Source organism: Chionomys nivalis, chromosome Y, assembly GCF_950005125.1.
Source record: "Chionomys nivalis chromosome Y, mChiNiv1.1, whole genome shotgun sequence".
NCBI classification, from domain to species: domain Eukaryota; kingdom Metazoa; phylum Chordata; class Mammalia; order Rodentia; family Cricetidae; genus Chionomys; species Chionomys nivalis.
The window spans coordinates 7178739-7198864 of record NC_080113.1 but is presented as its reverse complement, the minus strand read 5'-3'; the positions used below and the strand labels follow the sequence as shown (position 1 = coordinate 7198864).

General features: G+C 43.1%; 1 protein-coding gene across 1 annotated transcript in view; it reads right to left on the bottom strand.

Moving 5' to 3' along the window:
- Positions 1–3695: 3695 nt before the first annotated feature.
- The window catches only part of LOC130868818 (phosphate-regulating neutral endopeptidase PHEX), a 105594-nt gene continuing 89163 nt past the window's right edge, over positions 3696–20126 (bottom strand). Inside the window, exons 13-14 of the mRNA XM_057760840.1 lie at positions 11307–11384; positions 3696–3803 (exon numbers count right to left, since the gene is read on the bottom strand). Coding sequence (XP_057616823.1) covers positions 3696–3803; positions 11307–11384 — 186 coding nt within the window. The remainder of the gene's footprint in view (positions 3804–11306; positions 11385–20126) is intronic.

The following is a 20126-nucleotide window of genomic DNA, read 5'->3' as shown; positions in this document are numbered from 1 at the left end:
AGGAGGAGAAGAAGAAGGAGGAGGAGGAGGAGGAGAAGGAGAAGGAGAAGGAGGAGGAGAAGAAGAAACACTTGAGCGATGCCCAAAGAAAACACAAAGAGAAGGCTAATGGAAATGATGAAGAAAATCCAGGATTTGAGACTGGAATTCAATCAGAAGATAGAAACACTGCAGACAAGATAAAAAGGTAACAAAACTGAAGAACTCAGTAACTCAACTAAGGAACTCACTGGGAAGCCTTACAGGGAGAATGAATCAAACGGACGACGGAATATCAGGACTGGAAGATAGAGTTGAGGATCTAGACCAGCCGGACCGAATAAACAAGGAATATTTAGAAAATTAAAGCACAAGAAATGTGGTACACCATGAAAAAAAACCTTAAAATTATAGGCAAAAATGACAGGGAAGATTCCCAAGTCTATGGCATTGAACAAAATCCAGCAAGATCGTAGAAGAAAATTTCCCAAGACGAAGGAAAGACACATCTATAGGGTACAAGGAACACACATAGCACCAAGTACACAGTACCCGAAAAGAAAATATTCAGAGCACGGCACAGTTGAAACACTAACTATACAGAATAAAGAAATTGTATTGAAAGCTGCAAGAGAACAAATACAAGTTACATATGAAGAAAAACCCACCAGAATAACAGCCAGTTTCTCAACAGGAATTTTGAAAGCTGGAAGAATGTGGGGAGATACGTCCCAAGTCCTAAAAGATGATGGCAGCCAGCCTAGACTAACATTCCCAGCAAAATTATCCACCATAACGGAATGGGAATGAAACGTGTTTTGGGATATAAACAGCCTTAAGTTTTTATAGCAAATAAAACATACCTAAAGAAAACACAGAAAGCAATATTTTAGGTTGAAGAAGGAAATGAGCATAATAGAGACTGTGGAACAAAATAAAAAGCCATAATTATTAAAATACAAAGTACCACTGAGAACACAGAGAATATAAAAAAATCAACAATATAATGACTGCAATTAGCACATATATTTCAATAATAACTTTAAATATCGATGGCCTCCATTCTGTAATTAAAAGACAGAGACTGGCTGAATGGATAAAGAAACAAAATCCATCTACTTACTGTCTACAAGAGACACACCTTAATTTTAAAAAGATGAGCAAAAATACTCTCATCGAATGGAACCAGGAAGCAATAAGACATCATTATCTAATATCTGCCAAAAAAAAAAAGACTTCAGACTAAAAGTAATTCAAAGAGATTTTTTTTTAAAAAGACAGTTTACTCTAAGGGAAACAGTTAACCAAGAAAACATTGCTATCCTAAATATATGTGTGTACCAAACTCAGGCACGTACAATTCCATTAAAATTATCTAGTACTGGAATTAAAGACCTAGATAAACATCGATCCATTCATAGTAGGTGATTTCAGCACCCTAATTTGAACAGTAGGTAAGTCACCTGAAGAAAAATAAACAGAGAAACTTCAGAACTAGTTGGCATCATACATCAAAATAACTATAGCCTTTATCCCCTTTTCACCAAGAAAATTTTGTAAAATACGGAGGACACTGCAGAAAATCAGGGCCAACCAAAATGCAGAGTTGCGGGATGCAATCGCAATGCATGCACCTGTGACGCGCTTCCTGCTCCTGAAGCTCAGGGAACAGCGCAGAAGGGGAGACAGAAGGATTACGGGAGCAGGGGGATGGGGTCGTTTGCTGTAGGACTGCGCCTCCCGGCACAGAAGCTAAAATCTCATCAACACGACGGCCTGACCACGACCTGAACGTGGCCTGAACCATGAGGCCTCAGCCTTTTACCTTGGCATGTTTGCTGTTGCGTGTTCATATACATGTATGTGCGTCACAACAGTTCATGTAAAAAGAGTGCAGGAATTTTAAAGAGAACAAGGGCAGGTACGTGGTAGGACCTGGAGCGGGAAAATGATGTAGTTATATAATAATTTCAAATATAAAAGAATTTCTAAAAAGTTTGAGCAGTTATTGATTAGATTTAAAAGGTCAGGATGACTTGCCCAGACCCGTGACTGTGCCACTCCATGGAGACGGCCATGGAGATATCGAAAATTCTTTGCTGAAGCCATCAGCTTTGAGTCACCAGATTTTACAGCCTTAAATCTAGAATGCTTATGAGGAATTCAGGTTGAGAATGGAATGGAGTAGACAAGCTGGAAATCAGTATGAGAGGAGCTGAGCGCCAAGGACAGCGGAGTCGTCGGCTACAGATTTTCATCTGCCATTAGCAAGGCGTTGTGAAACCGGCTGTCCTTTTCCTTCGTCCTTCTGACTGGAGTCAGGAATCCGTAAAGGATTGGTTCAGCTTTGGGCTTCTTCCTTAAAATTAACAACTGAAAAATAAAATTGTGCGTGTGTATTCCAGGGAAGTCTGACAGACAGAGCCAAGACTGGGCGTACAAGAACATCAAAAGGAGACGGTGATGCCCACAGCTTGAAGGAAGAAAGGACACAGGGGTCTAGTGTTGCTGGAGGCCGGAAGAAAGAAGAGAGTCCAAGACGGTGTAAAGAATCCCACTGACAGGGCTGGAGGATGGCTCAGTGGTTAAGAGCACCGGGTGCTCTTCCAAAGGTCCCGAGTTCAAATCCCGGCAACCACATGGTGGCGCACAGCCACCTGCAATGAGATCTGGGGCCCTCTCTGGCGTGTGGGCATCGGTCGAATGTTGCATACATCATAAATAAATCTTAAAAAAAAAACAAGAATCCCACGGACATCATGGAAACGAGACTACCGACAAATTTTAAAAGCTACTCCACCAACTCAGCTTTTGGGGGACGACAGCACAAATAAAGCCGAAAATTCCTTTCCAGAGGAATCAAGCAAAAAAAAAAAAAACTGGACACGATAGTCAACAAGCATCCAGTTCAGATCTCCGACAATTGGCCAGTTTCAGGATCTCCTCCTTGAAATTTCTGAATCCTTAGAAAATTACTCTGAGTTAATTCAGATAATAGATGTAGGAAGGGTTTGAACGTAAAGAATCTAGCTGTATTCAAAGGGTTAATAGCGAGATGGTAACAATGACTACAAATAAATAACAGAAATAGAAGACGATTTTTAAAATAAACTGCCGTTGAGAGCATAAAAAACAGAAATTATCTGCTCTAAAGAACATTTTTAGACCATTGGAAAAGCGAACAACAGCAAGAGTTTTGTAAAATAAGGATACAGCATCTACACCTCCCGGAACTGGCGTGATGGACTCAATTTAAGAACTGCAAAGCGTAGAGTGGGGAGACGGTCAACGGGTCAGAGCTCTTCTTATTAAAGACGCACGACCTGAACTCAGATCCCCAGCACCAGCAAATACACACATAAATTCAAAAACACCTCTTGTCGTAGTGTCCGCTGCGTTCACCGCCATCAACACTATTGAGATCAACACTGTTTTCTTCCCTAAAGGCTCAACATGGGTTGAAAAGTTGGCAACGATATTTTCTTATCGGCTGATAGGAAAAAGATAAATAATTCACGACCGTTACTAGATCGAAATGATCGTTTTCGGTTCTCCGACACGGACCGCCTTAGTGGGCGGTTGTCTTTTAGCTTCTTAATTAAACAAAATAACGGTCGAGCCGGCGACCCGGAGTTTAGGAGAATTACGGGGTTCAGTCTAGAGAGACCCCACTTCCCGCCAATGTGTCTATCGAGTTCCCTTTTTTTTCGAAATACTCACTCCGTTTTGGGAACGGCTTTTCGGAGCCAGAAGAAATCCGACTGCGCCAAATATTTGCGGGTTTGCAGCACGTTGCCAAAGTAGTCCGACTCCGAGAATTTCATCTGCATAAAGCAAACCACATCATTATTGTTCGAAATGCAGATAAAAGACGGTTTAGAAACGGAATTCAGGGCCCTCAGGACATCACCCGGCCGTAACTCAGGGCTGACAGAGCCGTGGAATGTAATCCCAGTCATTTCCTTCTAACATAAAAAGCTCAAAAAAATCAATATGGTCATTTCTGGATCACGGGGAAGGAAACAAGAGAAGCTGCCGTTATTTACTGCCTTCTGTTTACGTTATATTGAAAATCCCACGTTACCCTGTGCTAAACACAGCGTCCTAGAGCCGAAATTTCTTGGCTCCCAAGTTCTTGATCCTTTCTAAAATGTGTGCTTTATTCATCTGTCACGTGAGGTTCTGCTAATCCCATGCTGGGTATTCGCCTGAAACCTGATTCAGCTTACAGATGACGACTGAGTCAAACGCTAAAATCCAATTTACGGTCATTGGCGTCTGTTCATAAAGGGAAAACGGAAGTAATTCACAGACCTATTTCCCACCCTGAGTACAATGGAGCCACCTAAATAATTTGATTGTTGACAAGATTTATCTATTAACACGAAAAAAGGCTCTAATTGCTAAAAACCAAAATTACAGAGGCAAATCACAGATTGCAGACTGCATGGAACGACAGGAAATTGTTAAGGACTCACAAAAATGTTGCCTGCTAAGATAACGGGTCATCGAGTTCCTTTTTTTTTTTCTGGAAAGCGAGTAATAAACAATTTCAGTTCTACTGCATTGCATCCGAAGCCGGCGCTGCTTCACCCGCGTGTTATAGCGACGCTTGTATCACAGTGAAAGCAAGGGTTTGCGGTGGCCTCGGAAACTTGGCTTCCGAAATCTCTTACGGGCATAAGAAGTCGAAATGTGAGAGAGATGCGTGACTCCATCAATTAGAAAAACGTGTGAGTAAGCAAACAACCGGGAGTAAATTATTTTTTAAGTGCTCATTATTCCACAAGAGAACATCGAAGGGCAAATGTATATTTTTTCGAAAAATTTTATAATTTGTATGATGCACTTTGGTCACACCCATCCACTCCTTCTTCCCTTCCATTCACTCAATCACTTTGACAGATTTTCCATCTTCCTCCCAACTTCATTTATTCTTTTTTTGTAACCCACTCAGTTCAACAACGGCTGCCCCTATGTACGTTGTGTGGTCGTCCGTTGGGAGCCTCATCTTTAACTGGACACAGTGCTGACTAAGCGTCAGCGCCGTTCCGATTCTTTAAAAAAGACTGAAAAGGAAACATTCTAAAGTCACTCAATTAAAAAAAAAAACTTAACTGAATTTAAAACCCAAATGTAATTTCTTAGTAGCTATTAGTCTTTTGATAACTTTAAACCATATTCTTTATTGATTTTTGTATGTACTGTGTGTATGAAACTCACAAGCATTGGATTATAAACATAAATGTACATATTCAATATGAGGGTTAGCACTTTAATAGGGAAGATGGTTCTTGGCCGATATCGAGTCACATCGAGCTGATTCCAAACATTGTGCCTTAGAATAAATAAATCTTAACGAATCATGTTAACAATATTTTATTTTCAGAGGGAGAGGCAGAACTATGAAGCCAGGGATAGAACACACTGAGAACAACAGGAATGAAAATATGGATTAGAGGCAACAGTGTCCTTCTGCTTGGCCAAAAAATAAATAAAAATTGAAGGCTTGGCTTTAAATTGTCCCTTCTTGAAACTACTTACGCAGGGAAGACAGGGTTGATAAAGAAAGCACAGTACGGTTGCATAACGGGAAGCAATACAGCAGGAGGCTGAATGAATGCTCTGGGAGCATGAACGTGAAATCGTCTCAAAACCAAGGTGAAGAATGCAAGTCACGCATGTGATAGAATTTAAGGTTTTCATGGGAAAATACCAGGAGGCGGGAAGGTTGTGGGAGGAGATGGGGAGTTGAAATATATTGTCTCATAATTGAAATGCATTTCATGTAAAAATTAAATTAAAAATGTATACTAGAGACACTTTCCAGTCTTTTGTCTAAAACCAAGTGCGTAATATGCAAAATAAAATTACATATTGTTTTTGTACACACTTCTGTAGCAAAAGCTTGTATAAATACAACTAAATTCAAGATAATGTTTATATTTTGAAGGAGCTATAGATGAAAAAAAGAAATTAAATCAGAAAACATTCTGCAGAGAACTTAGAATGCACCTATTTTTGACTGAACATCTGTGTGTGTGCCAGACAGTGAAACACACCTGCCATCCGCGTGCCTAGAATGTTCAGGCCAAAGGATTGCTTGTGCCGAGAACTATGGGGCCAACCAGGGCAACACACTAGGACTATCCTCATCTCTCTAAAATAATAATAAAGTAACATATGGACATACATGTGTAAAGTTAGTTTGGTAATATCGGTCGAAGATTAATCCTTAGCATATTTTACAAACTGTACTAATGTCAGAAACGTTTCATAACAGAAACACTAGAACTGGTTCTACGGTAAGATAGACGACATTCTTTTAGCCTAAAACAAGATTAGAAACCATGTTTTAGAAATTCACTTTAGCTAACAATCCTAAGGCATCTCTGGGCCATAGGGATGTGTCTGGGCCAACAGGACCTATCTTTTGTAAACACATCAGCATATGATTTTAACTCTTATAACCAGTAGAAAATTCAGATATGTTCTTTATTTCAGAAAACTAAGAAATTCTGCAGAGGAATATCCTCAACAAATATTATCTATTTTTGTCACGTCAATGGAGTCCGTTTTTTTTTTCCTTAGATGAGCTTGCTGACGTCCGTCCTTTTCAGTTACATAGACAAAGACAAAGGTCGACATCTGATTTAGTTCAGAGACGAGAGGGAGAGAAAACTGTCCCCTAACGTCCCGAAGAAGACGGCAAACTGTGTGAGTAGCTGCAGACACCTGAAATCTACCTTTTTTTTTTTTAGTTTTCGAGACAGGGTTTCTCCGTAGCTTTTTTTTGGTTCCTGTCCTGGAACTAGCTCTTGTAGACCAGGCTGGCCTCGAACTCACAGAGATCCCCCTGCCTCTGCCTCCCGAGTGCTGGGATTAAAGGCGTGCGCCACCACTGCCCGGCGCTTGTCTACCTTTAAAATAATAATTTTGTACTGTTTCAGTTCTTAAACCGAGCCTATCTATCGCTTCTTAAACAGGCTCCATTGATCTCCTGCACTAATTTAATAGAACCACGAGTAACGGAGTTATTTTCATATACATCACATATATATGATGTATAATTCATAAGAACACGTCTCGTGTGCTTTTTTTTTCCCTTTGAGACGAGTGTTTGAGTGTAGACGGTGGAGCATCATTCGTGTTGTCACCCAGCGGGCGTACACTAGAGAGTGTAGACTCAGATAAGGCTACACAGTCTAAAAAATTTGGCTTATCATTTAGCGTTCCCTTCTTGGGCCCAGAGAGAGAGAGAGAGAGAGAGAGATGCAGTCGTCCACGCCTTTCAAAAACCGCATTCACGAGAAAAACTTGAAGTCCAGCAACAACCGGGAAAGTTTGGTTTCTTGCACCGACAGAAGCGAAAACGAATGGGCGCATTTACTCTTCTTAACAGTTTTTAAAGCTCGACAAGGGACAGATCAGGTCCAACGCCGCTCGTCCCTTCAATTCCTGAAAGAAACCGAGGTCAGGTTGATGATGGCTTTCGATAAATTCTACTTCGACCTTCCAATCGAGTGACCTCTGTGGAGATAGTCTGGGTTCTCCGGTCATTTTGTTGGAACAGCTGCTCGGATGACAAAATTCACGGATCCTAGATTTCTTTTCATGGAGCTGCTACCCTGAAAATGTGTCCAGCTTCTTTGTAGGGGAAGTAAAGCTACGCTTATAAGATCCTGCGTGTGCTAAGAGCCGTAGAGAGCTCCTGTTTAACTCAAATCTTTTTTAGGGATGCTCAGAGCTAGGCCCAAATACCGGTAAGATTTTATGTTAGGCACCCAAAGAAATTTCTGTATGGTTCATGAAATCCACAATTTGAATTTCCATTTTCCCTTTATTTAAATAATAGAGCAAAACACAAGAGACGTGCGCTGAGAGGAGTGAGAGGTCGTGCACACGCGCGCGCACACACACAGTGGGAATTTGCATATCTATACATACATGTTTGATATCTGTTTTTATTTTCACAAAAGATACCGCGTTCTGTGAAGCCTGAAGCCTGGGACTCTGCAGACTGGCAACAAAACCTGATCGGCCAAGTGTTCCAAGCGAGCTCTGGATGCTCCTGATTGGATTACGGCTTGGGACAGCTCCGTCTACACAGCCTTTTAAATCGATTTGAGGGGCCTGGATGCTGTACGCATTAATGCGCCATGACTTTGGCTTCTCCAGAGTAGAAAAAAAAAACCACCCCTGTCATCAGGACAAATTGAAGATCCCATCGCTCATGCCTGTGTTTGTGTTCGTGTGCCGGAGCAGGCTCTGAACACGTGATTATTTCATCCTTATGACGACAACCCTGCACGGGAAAGACGACGGTCTCTCGTTTTGCAGACGATGAAATGGAGGCTCAGGGAGATGATGAACCATCTGCCTCGGGTGCCATAGACGCATTCGACCAGAGACCTCCCCTTCTTCTCCTCTTTGTTTTTTTTTTTGTTTTTTTTTTGTTTTTTTTTTTGTTTTTTTTTTTTGTTTTTTTTTTTTTTTTTTTTGTTTTTCGAGACAGGGTTTCTCTGTGGCTTTGGAGCCTGTCCTGGAACTAGCTCTTGTAGACCAGGCTGGCCTCCAACTCACAGAGCCCTTCGTCTCCTCTTAAAAATTACGCCTGCAAGGTCTTTCGCTGCTATGTTGCTGCCTCAGCCAGAAAGCAGCCACTTTAACTTCTCTTCCACATTTAATAAAAGATCTCACTCAGGCTGGTGTCTGTGCCTAATCCGGAGCCTGGGAGGAAGCCCCGCAGTCCGGGGTTGGGGTCTCTTTTTCAGACAGAGCTCGTGTGCACTCACAGAGACGGAAGAAGCAGGCACAGGGCCCACCCAGACCTGCACCAGGCCGCGTGGGCTCATATTAAAGCCTCCAGTTTCGTGTTTTTGTGGGATTCCTGAGTGTGTGGATGATTGGGTCTCATAATTGTGCCTTCTCTTGGGTTCTCTTGCTTCTGTTAATTTATCTTGTCCAACTCGGATGGAATAGTTTTGTCTTATCTTTTAAACATTAAGGAATAAAAACATATATCTCAATAAAAATGATTAAATAAGTAAATAAATAAATAAACTTCTGCGGGTTAAAAAAATGAAGTAATGAATGAACGAAAACTTTATACCCGCTGGGACCGGGGAGATCAGGTTTCTCTAACGGAGAGACACTGGGTATATCAATCACTTCAGGGTGGATCCCACGCTCAGGAGTAGTTGACCAACATACAACGGACACCATAGTTTGTTTTGCGTCTGTGCTTTTATTTGCTTATAGTTTTTCGCTTTTAGTTTTGGTTTGGGCCTTTTTTTTTTCTTTATGGGTGTTATTTTATTGTTTTCTTGGTTTTTGGAGTATATTGGGTTCCTTTTTGTTTTTTTTGAGAAAGAACTTAAAGTTGGATGGGAGGGAGATGGTATGGACAGACTTGGGGGAGGGGAGAATATGATCACAATGTATTTAAATTTAAAAATCACATACATTGAAGAAATATCCAAGTAGCCAACAGGAACATAAGTAAAGACTGTCCAAGGTTAAATGATGTTAACCTCCTTTGACTGAAGCCAGTGCCTTCTGATCCCCTTCTGTAGCCCTGGACCCAAAACTCTATGTGGCCCTGAGAAGATCACCCAAATCCTTTCACTCCTCACATCCTTTGCTCCAAGATCCTCATAATTCATTGACTTCATGGGATCAGGAAAGACGGGGATAACAACAGAGCATACATTTGGGTGCCAAGTGTTTCAACATTTCGTTATCATAAAAATAAAATGTTCAGCATTGGAACTGGAGGGATGGCTCAATGGTTAAGAGCAGGGGCTGTTCGATTCCCGGCACCCACGTGGGTGACTCCCGTTCTAGGGCATCTGACACCGTCGTTTAGACATACGTGCCGGCAAAACACCAATGCACATAAAAAATGAAAATAAAATCTTTCAAAAGTTCTCCAAATATTTATACATTACAAAGATTTTTTAAATGAGAAGTCAGCATTTATTCCCATGTTTCTCAAATTAAGCTGAGTGAGTATTTTTATAACTTCTACACTTACTGTCATTTTTTACACGCAATGAGTGTTATAAAATACTCGTTCTTTTAATGCTATTTTAACTATTGACGTCTAATGGATACAAACAGAATGGGAGGTGACTTTCTTCCTCACTAGCTCTGAGATAGGGTAAATGCCATTTCCATCTGAACATGAAGTTAACATCAAACTTGCTCAAAAGCCTCAGATCACACCTAGGGGAAAACGTGAGTGGGACGTGTTCAGTTTAAGCAGCACGAGTAACGCCCGCTTGATGACTGAAATGAAGAAACTTTTAAACTCAGGCTTCATCTCACACGTAAAGGGTCTTACAAACGTCTAATAGTCAATCACGCAGCGAGCACTACTTACAGACGGGCCAAATGCCAACCCACGGGTTCAGCAAAGAACTCGACCTATGAGCCGTGGTTACGGAAAGCATAAAAAAGCAGGGGTCGAGAACACGAAGCCGCTCTTCTAGACAACCTGGGTTTGATTCTCAACACCCACATTGGGCGGCTCGTGACCATAACCCCAGTTCTAGGGGATGCAATGCCCTCTTCTGGTCTCTGTGGCCAGACACTCATGCAGACGAGACACCTATATACATAAAATACATCTATTTTTTAAAAAACAAGAAATTTCAGTGAATGAAATACATCTATTTTTTAAAAAACAAGAAATTTCAGTGAGTGGTGAAAGCAGGGCTTTTCTGTGAAGGAGAAAAGGTCTTCTGAACGATTTACTGGGACAGAAATAGCAGCAGTCATCATTAGAAAGGGCTGTAACGAAAAATATGGATCTCGAAACACTAGAATAAAAAAGAATTATGGCCACGCCTCATCAGTAACTTACTGCCAATATACAGTCCAATGCACCACAAATTACAGAGTCATCCATGTATGCACTTAATTTGCCAAACCAGTCATAGAGTTTAATGACGCTAACTCTCAACAGGCAGATTTATGTCTATCCATTTAATGTGGATGAAGAAAATATAAAAAATATTTAGCAACGAATGCGATGCATTCACCATCAGAACACGTCCGCTAGTTGTAAGACACTCAATTTGGTGAATTTTATTTCCATTTGCTTTACAAGGTCCGCTCAGCTCTCTGACACTTCCCGTATTTGGAATCTGCACTAAATCTCGAGATCGGCCTGGCAAACTCAGGCTCATTTATAGCCAAGGAATCAATCAAAAGTTGTTGGTCCTTTCTGGCACCACCCGGTTTAATTGCTTGGACTTGGGTTAGTTAACAGGCACGAGGCCCGTAAAACCTGCCAAGAAAAATACAGTAAATTCAGCACTTACCGCCTTGAGGTCTTCGTTAACATGCGTATCATTCATTATGAATTCTGGATAGCCGACTTTTGCCAAAACAGCTCTTGCCTGTAAAAAGAAAAATGAGAGATATGATGTCAGAGTTTCCTCACTTAAATCGTCAATAATCACTGAGTACAGGGCTTCAGGCTTCGTCTGAAAACTCCATTGACTGAATGTCTTCTACATGCAAGTCACTGTAAACGGTGCAACAAAGGACTTACCACAGAGCACTGCAGGAGGCCGAGGCAGGCGGATCTCTGTGAGTTCGAGGCCAGCCTGGTCTACAAGAGCTAGTTCCAGGACAGGAACCAAAAGCCACAGAGAAACCCTGTCTCGGAAAAAAACCCAATAAATAAATAAATAAATAAATGAAAATAAAAGATAAGCAAATAAAAATAAAAATATAATAAAAATAAAAATACAATAAAAATAAATAAATAAATAAAGATAAAATTAAAAAAAAATATATATAATTCTGTTGGAGGCCAGCCTGGTCTACAAGAGCTAGTTCCAGGACAGGCTCCAAAACCACAGAGAAACCCTGTCTCGGAAAAAACCCAATAAATAAATAAATAAATAAATAAATAAAGGAAAATAAAAGATAATCAAATAAAAATAAAAATATAATAAAAATAAAAATACAATAAAAATAAATAAATAAAGATAAAATTAAAAAAAATAAAAATATATAATTCTGTTGGAGGCCAGCCTGGTCTACAAGAGCTAGTTCCAGGACGGGCTCCAAAAAGCCACAGAGAAACCCTGTCTCAACACCCCCCCCACCACAAAAAGAACCTAAAAATTTGTTTCTCCTACATACATGTGCAGCAGGTACGTAAAAGGGAATATTTCGACATCGCTCATCATAAGGGAAATGCAAATTGAAACCACAACGAAATATTATCCCGACGTGGTTGCTAGCCATCGGGACTGCCAGGATCTCAGCAGCCCTGTGTGCAGCAGCCAGGAGACAAAGACGACCTACGGACCGATGCGTGCGGACAAAGCGGAGTGCGTGTAAGCACACACAACCGTGAAACAATATTCAGGGGCAACAGGGCGATCAGATCGGGGATCATGGCGGTAACTGAAATAAACCAAGACACAGGAAGACAAGAACCACGGACAGAGCAGAGGAGCATGTGGTGAAACGTGGATCCGTGTGGGCTTAGGAAATGACCTGGGGCTGCACCCAGAGTGGTAAACACGTAAGACGTGGTATATGCCGATGATGAAGTTCTGTTAGTCAGTTTACAATGTATGGCGGTGTCAAAACAATCCTGGTGTAATTCATGAATCATGGTATATGCCGATGAAGAAGTTCTATTAGTCAGTTTACAATGTATGGCGGTGTCAAAACAATCCTGGTGTAATTCATGAATCATGGTATATGCCGATGAAGAAGTTCTATTAGTCAGTTTACAATGTATGGCGGTATCAAAACAATCCTGGTGTAATTCATGAATCATGGTATATGCCGATGATGAAGTTCTATTAGCCAGTTTACAATGTATGGCGGTGTCAACACCATCCCGGTGTAATTCATGAACATGTAAAACGCGATCCTATAATTCATTAACATGAAAAACAGGGAGACAGGAAATTCGTGGATTATTCACGGAAACTCCCACGGCCACGCTAACGAGTGTTTTCGCCGTGAGGGTGGTGGTGGTTTTTCAGGTAAGCGAGGGTTAAAGGCTTCCCAGGGGAGCGAACGGAGATGAGCCACGCGTCGGGAGGAGGACGATCCGTGCAGAACACCCGGGAGATCGGAGGCAGGGGGTCCAGAGTGGTAAACACGTAAGACGTGGTATATGCCGATGATGAAGTTCTGTTAGTCAGTTTACAATGTATGGCGGTGTCAAAACAATCCTGGTGTAATTCATGAATCATGGTATATGCCGATGAAGAAGTTCTATTAGTCAGTTTACAATGTATGGCGGTGTCAAAACAATCCTGGTGTAATTCATGAATCATGGTATATGCCGATGATGAAGTTCTGTTAGTCAGTTTACAATGTATGGCGGTGTCAAAACAATCCTGGTGTAATTCATGAACATGTAAAACGCGATCCTATAATTCATTAACATGAAAAACAGGGAGACAGGAAATTCGTGGATTATTCACGGAAACTCCCACGGCATCCGCTTGAAGGTCAGAGGTGCTCATGACGACGTCCTTTGTTCTGCAGCATGCAGGGAATAGATAAAGGGAAAATCCAGCTTTCTACCAAAGGCCTAGCTTAGATATTTGGGAAATTGTGCTGGAACACAGCCACGCTCGTCCGGGGACCGCAGAGTCCCGAATATTGGAGCTCGGCCTGCGGAGGGAAAAGCTCTGCCAGCCCGTGCTCCGGAGACGGTGTGCAGCCTCCCGGGAAGCCGCCCCCACCGTGCCATGCGGTGTCGGCAGCTCATTCTCCTCCGCCCGGCAGTCATTACTTCCCGCGGATCTTTGTATAGGGGCCGAACGGTTTTTTTTCCCTTCCACGTTGACATGTCCACAGTTCCAGTCTTGCTCCTGCGGCCGTTTCTAGAGTCTTGTCGTCCCTAATTTCCAGCACCGGAAAATCCGGCTCTCGGACCCGAGGCAGACGCAGGCTGGAATCCTTCCCGGTAAGCCACCGCCTCGTGGTGCTACGCAGAGTACTAGACGCGGGTTGATCAAGATGTGAGAGCTCGTCGAGAAGAGGCCGGAACTAACGGGCCAGGCGGTGTTTAAAAGAATACAGTCTCCGTGTGATTATTCTGGGCAAAGCTTAGCCGGTGGCCGGGAGCCTCAGTGCAGAGCCACCGACCTCCTCCACGGCTCTGGCTGGCGACGTTTCTTCCCTCATCCCTTCCAGACGGCCGCGTTCAATAAATAGATAAAGTGAGATAGTACGTCGCCCTAGAAACCTGCCTGTTCCCCCTGCTGGATGGGGTCTCCTGAGTCCCAGGCTAGCCCCAGACAACCTGCGTAGCTAAGGATGGACCTTGATCTTCTGATGCTCCCGCCCCCCCCCCCACCTCCCGAGGGCTGGTGTCGCATGTGCGCCGTCACAGGGGCCGTGTGAGGTGCGAGGACTCGAACCCAGGGCCTATTCTACATTAATTAATATAACCAAAGAAGTTGTTAAATATTTTGAGTGTCACTCCTTCGTGTGTAAATATTAATTACGCTGAAAATACCGTCGTTGCTTTCCTAGGGTCCGAAATTCCAAGTTGAGTCCCAAGCTGTAGATGTTACACGGAGACCGAAGATATTGAGCTATCAATGACAATTAAAATTTATAGCCCTTGTCTGATTACGTTACGTGGAAAATGTCTGTTGAGAAATAGGGTTTTGCTGTGCCAGGGACGAGCACAGAGATCGAATTCAGCCTCCCAAAGCCTGCGAACTCCACTAAAATCTTCATATGAGATCAGGATATCCCAACCCCCCCAAGACCACACAGCGATTCGTCCCACGTCCGTAGGCTTCCTCTTTCCGAAACTACTCACTTTCCTAGCTGTGGCTCATTTTTCAGGATCACTCAGTGGCTCGTCCCGAGTCCCGTGCATCATTTTAACAGAGAACGGCAGACGCTTCTTTCCAGCACAGACCCACACTCAAAAATCCACACGGCGAGCCGAGTCGTGCACAACGGCTTGCACAACACCGGCTTTCCCAGTGGGCACCGGTGAACTCCGCACTCTTCTTCCGACCGCACCATGCATCAGCTCCTGTGCTGTCTGTGTCCAGCACCGAATCCTTTCTTGTTTATTTAGCATCGCCACAACTTGAAGAAAATCAGCAGAAGCACAACGCAAGGAATCCGGATTTCCCTACCAGGAACACACAACTAAAATCGGGTAGCGATTCTAATAGCGGATCAGTAGAATGTTTTTTTTTTTTTTTTTTGCCAAAAATGGACACAGACTTTTGGGTTCTGGGTCTAACCTTCCTTCTTCCAGGGTTTGTGGCTCGGTCCCCACGACCCCAACGCATCCCATTTTTCCCTGAACAGAACACCGCAGAGGGAACAGGGGCCCCTGGCAGCCTTGGCCTTTACTTTCCAGCCCTGCAATGGGTCCATAACCCTCCAATCACTCGTGTTAAACGTTTTCCGGTTTGACGCACTTGGAAGTGGGTCTGCATCCCTGCGCACAGAGTCAGGCAAGTAGAGACCCATCGCTTCCCAGCACACGCAGGATGAGAGGCGGGGTCCACCGGACGGTCGGTTTGTGGAAGGGAACGGTATTAGCAAGGCACGTCGGAAATCAATCATCCCACTGGTTACAACGACGGGAGGGAAAAGCAAGTCCCCGTACAAACACTGAGGAGATAACGGGACGGATGTTTAACAGACGGCGTGTTAGATCTGGGGAGAAACAACTTGCGGGCTATTTGAGGCTGATTAAAAAAAAAACAAAAAAACTCAAGGGTTTTCTATAACTCGTTATTTCCATCCACCATTCCACGCACACATCTGGAGAGAAGCTGCGTCCGACAGCTGGCCGCCCCTCCCCCGCGGAAGAGACACAAGCTGACGATCATCTTCACTTCTTTCTTTACCTGTAGACAACTATTTCTCTTCTCAAGTCAAAACCGCCTCGTGTGTAACACACACTGATCCATTCTACGGCCATTCCCTTATTATGGAGCAAACCGAAAATACATAGATTCTTGTACCGTTTCCTTAACCGATTTGGCTGCAGGAAAAGATTTGGGTCAGTCGCGTATCGATTAAAATGTTTTATGCATTTCTGAGCATCTATTTTTTAAAAAGAAAAGCATAGACTCGGCAGGAAGGAAAGCGGATAGCAGGCGACAGCCGCAAAAAAACGTCTAATAAAATAAAATGTGCGACGGATGCCGACCCAATCCTTAGCTTCAGATGCCTGAAAGTGGCCGGCTTGGAGATCCTCCCCTTTCCCCTCTGCAGTTTGAAGAGCTCCACGCCGGGTTTCCCGTGATCCGCGGTGGAAGACAACCCTGCACGCTTCCCTCTTCGTCGGGCACAGTCTGAGAGACAGGACGGCCGCCTCTCGAGGTGCCGTCCGCCGGAATTCGGTGTGGTGTTTTATGTAACCCCTTTCTCAGATCCCTCGGTCCAGGGAACATAACGAAAATGTGCTTGTGTACGTTCGCTGTAGACTACACTCCAAAAACCCAGCATTCTGGAGCATATTTCCGGGGAGTTTACGATATCCCTGAGCCAAACCCCTGAAATCTCCTGTACAACAGTGCCACTGTTTCTAGTCATAGGTTTCAAGGAGCCACACTCGCGGTGAGGGAGGAATCAATGCGAGAAAATGGAATCTGAAGAGAAGTGTGGCCTAGGAGCTTCCCGAACCGTGACAGATTTCCCTGGTAAAGACAAAGTCTGTATAGTTGCCGGAAGGAACCAGGCTGCTCAGCCCGGCCTCCAAGCCAGACGGTTCTTTTCAGGGTCACGACAAGCACAGCTCTGAAAAGAGAGACAAGGCCTGTTGTAAAATCTAACTCTAGAAAAGAAAGGTAAGGAAGAAAACAAAATGCCATGGCTTTTCGGTCATTTGTGGATCTTATATATATATTTTTTTTAAATATTTATTTATTTGTTATGTATACAATATTCTGTCTGCATATATTCCTGCAGGCCAGAAGAGGGCACCAGACCCCATTACAGATGGTTGTGAGCCACCATGTGGTTGCTGGGAATTGAACTCAGGACCTTTGGAAGAGCAGGCAATGCTCTTAACCACTGAGCCATCTCTCCAGCGCCTGGATCTTATATTTTATACACTAACTTATGCATGTAAAACCTAACTATTATATAGGATTTTCTTGGCCCTCGGTTTGTACTACAGCGTCCTTATGAAATATATGGACAGTCACAGTGAGTTTACATCAATTAAAAATTAAGGTTGTCATTAGCTTTCGTCATCTTGGCTCCCACGTTCTCACGCCTTCCCTTCCCCATTTCTCCCAACAACTGCCAGGCCCCATGTGTGCGTAGTCCCCGTTCTCCTAACAACCCACAGTAGCCTTGCTTCAGCTCCAGACTCATCTCACCCTTCCTTCTTCATCCATCAAAACTCTCATTTCTTCAAGACACTAACCCATTAGCTATGACTGGGGCTTCAAAGCAATTTGTAATCCAATGTGAATGACTGATAGCAACCTAATACATTGACCCCAAGAAACAGCTGCATTGGAAAGGGTAGTTGATGAACCAAATGGATGAATTCAATCTTAAGGGAGGTTTTGTCAGTGGAGAAAACTTTCTTGCTATTAAGAATCACATTAAATCCACAGCCTATTCAACTTAATCACCATTCTGTTCCAAAATGGAACGCAATGTCAAGCACAGAGCAAGGGGCCAGTGTTCAATAAATGCTGATTCATAGTATGAGTAATTTATTTAAGAAATTCACTTTGACCAACGTCATCAGCAATATGAGAAAATAAAAAACGCTATATTTAACTTTTAAACAGGAAATAGCCAATATTTGATCAAGAATGCCATTCAGGGTTCCTCACACCAGGGCATACTTCCATATTAACTAACATTATCACAGGAGAAGAACACGAAGGAGCTTTGTAGGAGACTAGAGAGCCTTCTAGAAAATAAAGCGAGACACGAATCCATTGCAGTTCATTCCTTCTGGCAAACAAAAGCGTAATTTTCATATATGGTAACCATCCCTCACCCACGACTTGACTTTCCATTGCATGCGTCAACTGGTGTCCAAAATATCAGTATAAAATACCAGAAATAAGAAACTCAAACCCTTTCAAGCAGATATTGTTCTAAGTGGTACGATTTTAAAACAGAAACCCTTGCATTGCCATGCTTAGATATGGCAAGTATGTCGAACCACAAGGGATACAAGAGACCCCTTTGCCCACCCTTCACCCCTTACATTTGTTTGGCTTGGTTGCTTTATCACGGTGAGGAGCCTCCCTAACAAACTGTGTGGGAGGGTGAGGTAGGTGTGCACACGTGTGTGTGTACGCGCAGTTTAGCTACTAACTTTGGTTTTGCTCTTTGCTATGGCTACCACGCACACGCACCGAGTCTTAATCGCTCAGAATTTTGTTCCTTGCACTAAAATCTTAGGGCTGCCCCTTTAAGATTCACAAGCACTTTCTACGGAGACAACAGGGAGCTCATAAAGGGAAGATGATTCCTTTAAGGCAGGGAAAATGGCTACCACAAACGAACTCAGAAAACCGATGAACATGGAAAACGTAACACACAACACGATTTAAAACTCTCAAGTCCCCACTACCTCCCCAGAATTTCCCCCAAGGCGCACGGCAACCTCATAACGCTGGAGGGAAGAACACAACCAAATACAGTCTTGCTCCATCTGGCTAAGAGCTCTGTAATTGCACATGGTTTTGACACACGTAACCAAACCGATTTAAAGACCGGCCAGCTTGACTGCCTTGCTCCCAAATTTGCAGAGCCACTCGGCTTTGAGCTGATGTACGGAAAGCAAGACGGAAAGGCCGCTTGTTCTGGTCCCTCCAGCCTCAGCTACGGAGGAAAGTCTTGTACGTTCTCAAACGTCTTGCACGCCTTCCGCCAAAGGGACCCCTTTGATCACTCAGTTAAACGGCTCTGTGTTTACTCCACATGGTTAAGGCTCTTCACGTATTTTTGTCTTTTCTATTAATTTAACTAATATATGAAAAAATGGAGCAACTGCTCACGGCCCTATCACAAACGATTTCTGAAGCGACTTTCTTAAGCTTGCAGTAGCCTTGAAAACTCCAACCAGCCTTAACTACGCCAGGACCTCATTTTCTCTGATGAGTTCTGTAATAACTATTGAGCATCAATCAAAATTCTGAGCTGCAAACACCGGGAAGTTTAGGAAACCGTGCAGGAATCACAGTAGATGATCGGCTCAAACCCACACCTTGGCTGGAAGTCTTGCCCTGTGCAGAGCTAATGGTGAAATGATGAAAATCAGCCAGGGGACCGGCTTTCATATCCTTCAGGGGGTTCTCAGGATCCCGCAAATAATAACAACGCAGTAATCTGAGAAATCAAATTTTATCCTCTTGATGAGAATGACACTGGTTTACTATGAGTCTTCAGAGGCTGTAACTCTGAGAACTGCTTTTGGGTGCGGTTCACAAGCTGACGCACTGTGCCAAGGTGAAGGAGAACCAAACGTCGCCGTGAATCAGAGGTCTTTCCAACGACAGACCGCAGTCCTGGATCTACGTGAACCAGAAGACGGGAATGGTCAGATTTCAGGTTATCCATCCTCAGCCTGCGTGGGCAGTGCTCCATGGGCAGTGCTCCACACAGTTGATACTTATTGTCCACTACGTTCTGATATGGGTTTGTTCTAGGAAGACAGGTTCCAAATTACAAATGGGTACCAGGACTAAAACTATGAGCTCCACGTTATCTTGGAAGTGAGTAGAGTTTCTCCAACTTGAAAAAAAAAAAAAAGAAAACAAAACTACTCAGGCTCAAATAATTCAAAATTTAGCCAAACTACAAGTCAATACTTCCGTGTTATCTCTCTGGTGCTTTCTGGGCATAAATGTGAGTCCTGTACCCCAACAGAGTTAAAGACATTTGGGTTTTCTAAGTGGTTGGTTGTTTTAGTGAATGGTAGTGAATTACCCAAGTAATTAGTTGGGGCAATATTAATTTACCCAAGTAATTAGTTGGGGCAATATTACTTTAAAGAGAAAAACAACACTCATTTATTTCTTTTAAAATTGAATAAGACAGTTGCCACAGAATACAGCCTTTGAATCCATGTTTTTGTTCATTTTAAATTAATTCATGGACTTTTATAACCAGACCAGCTGCGATACCTGTGCCCATGGATA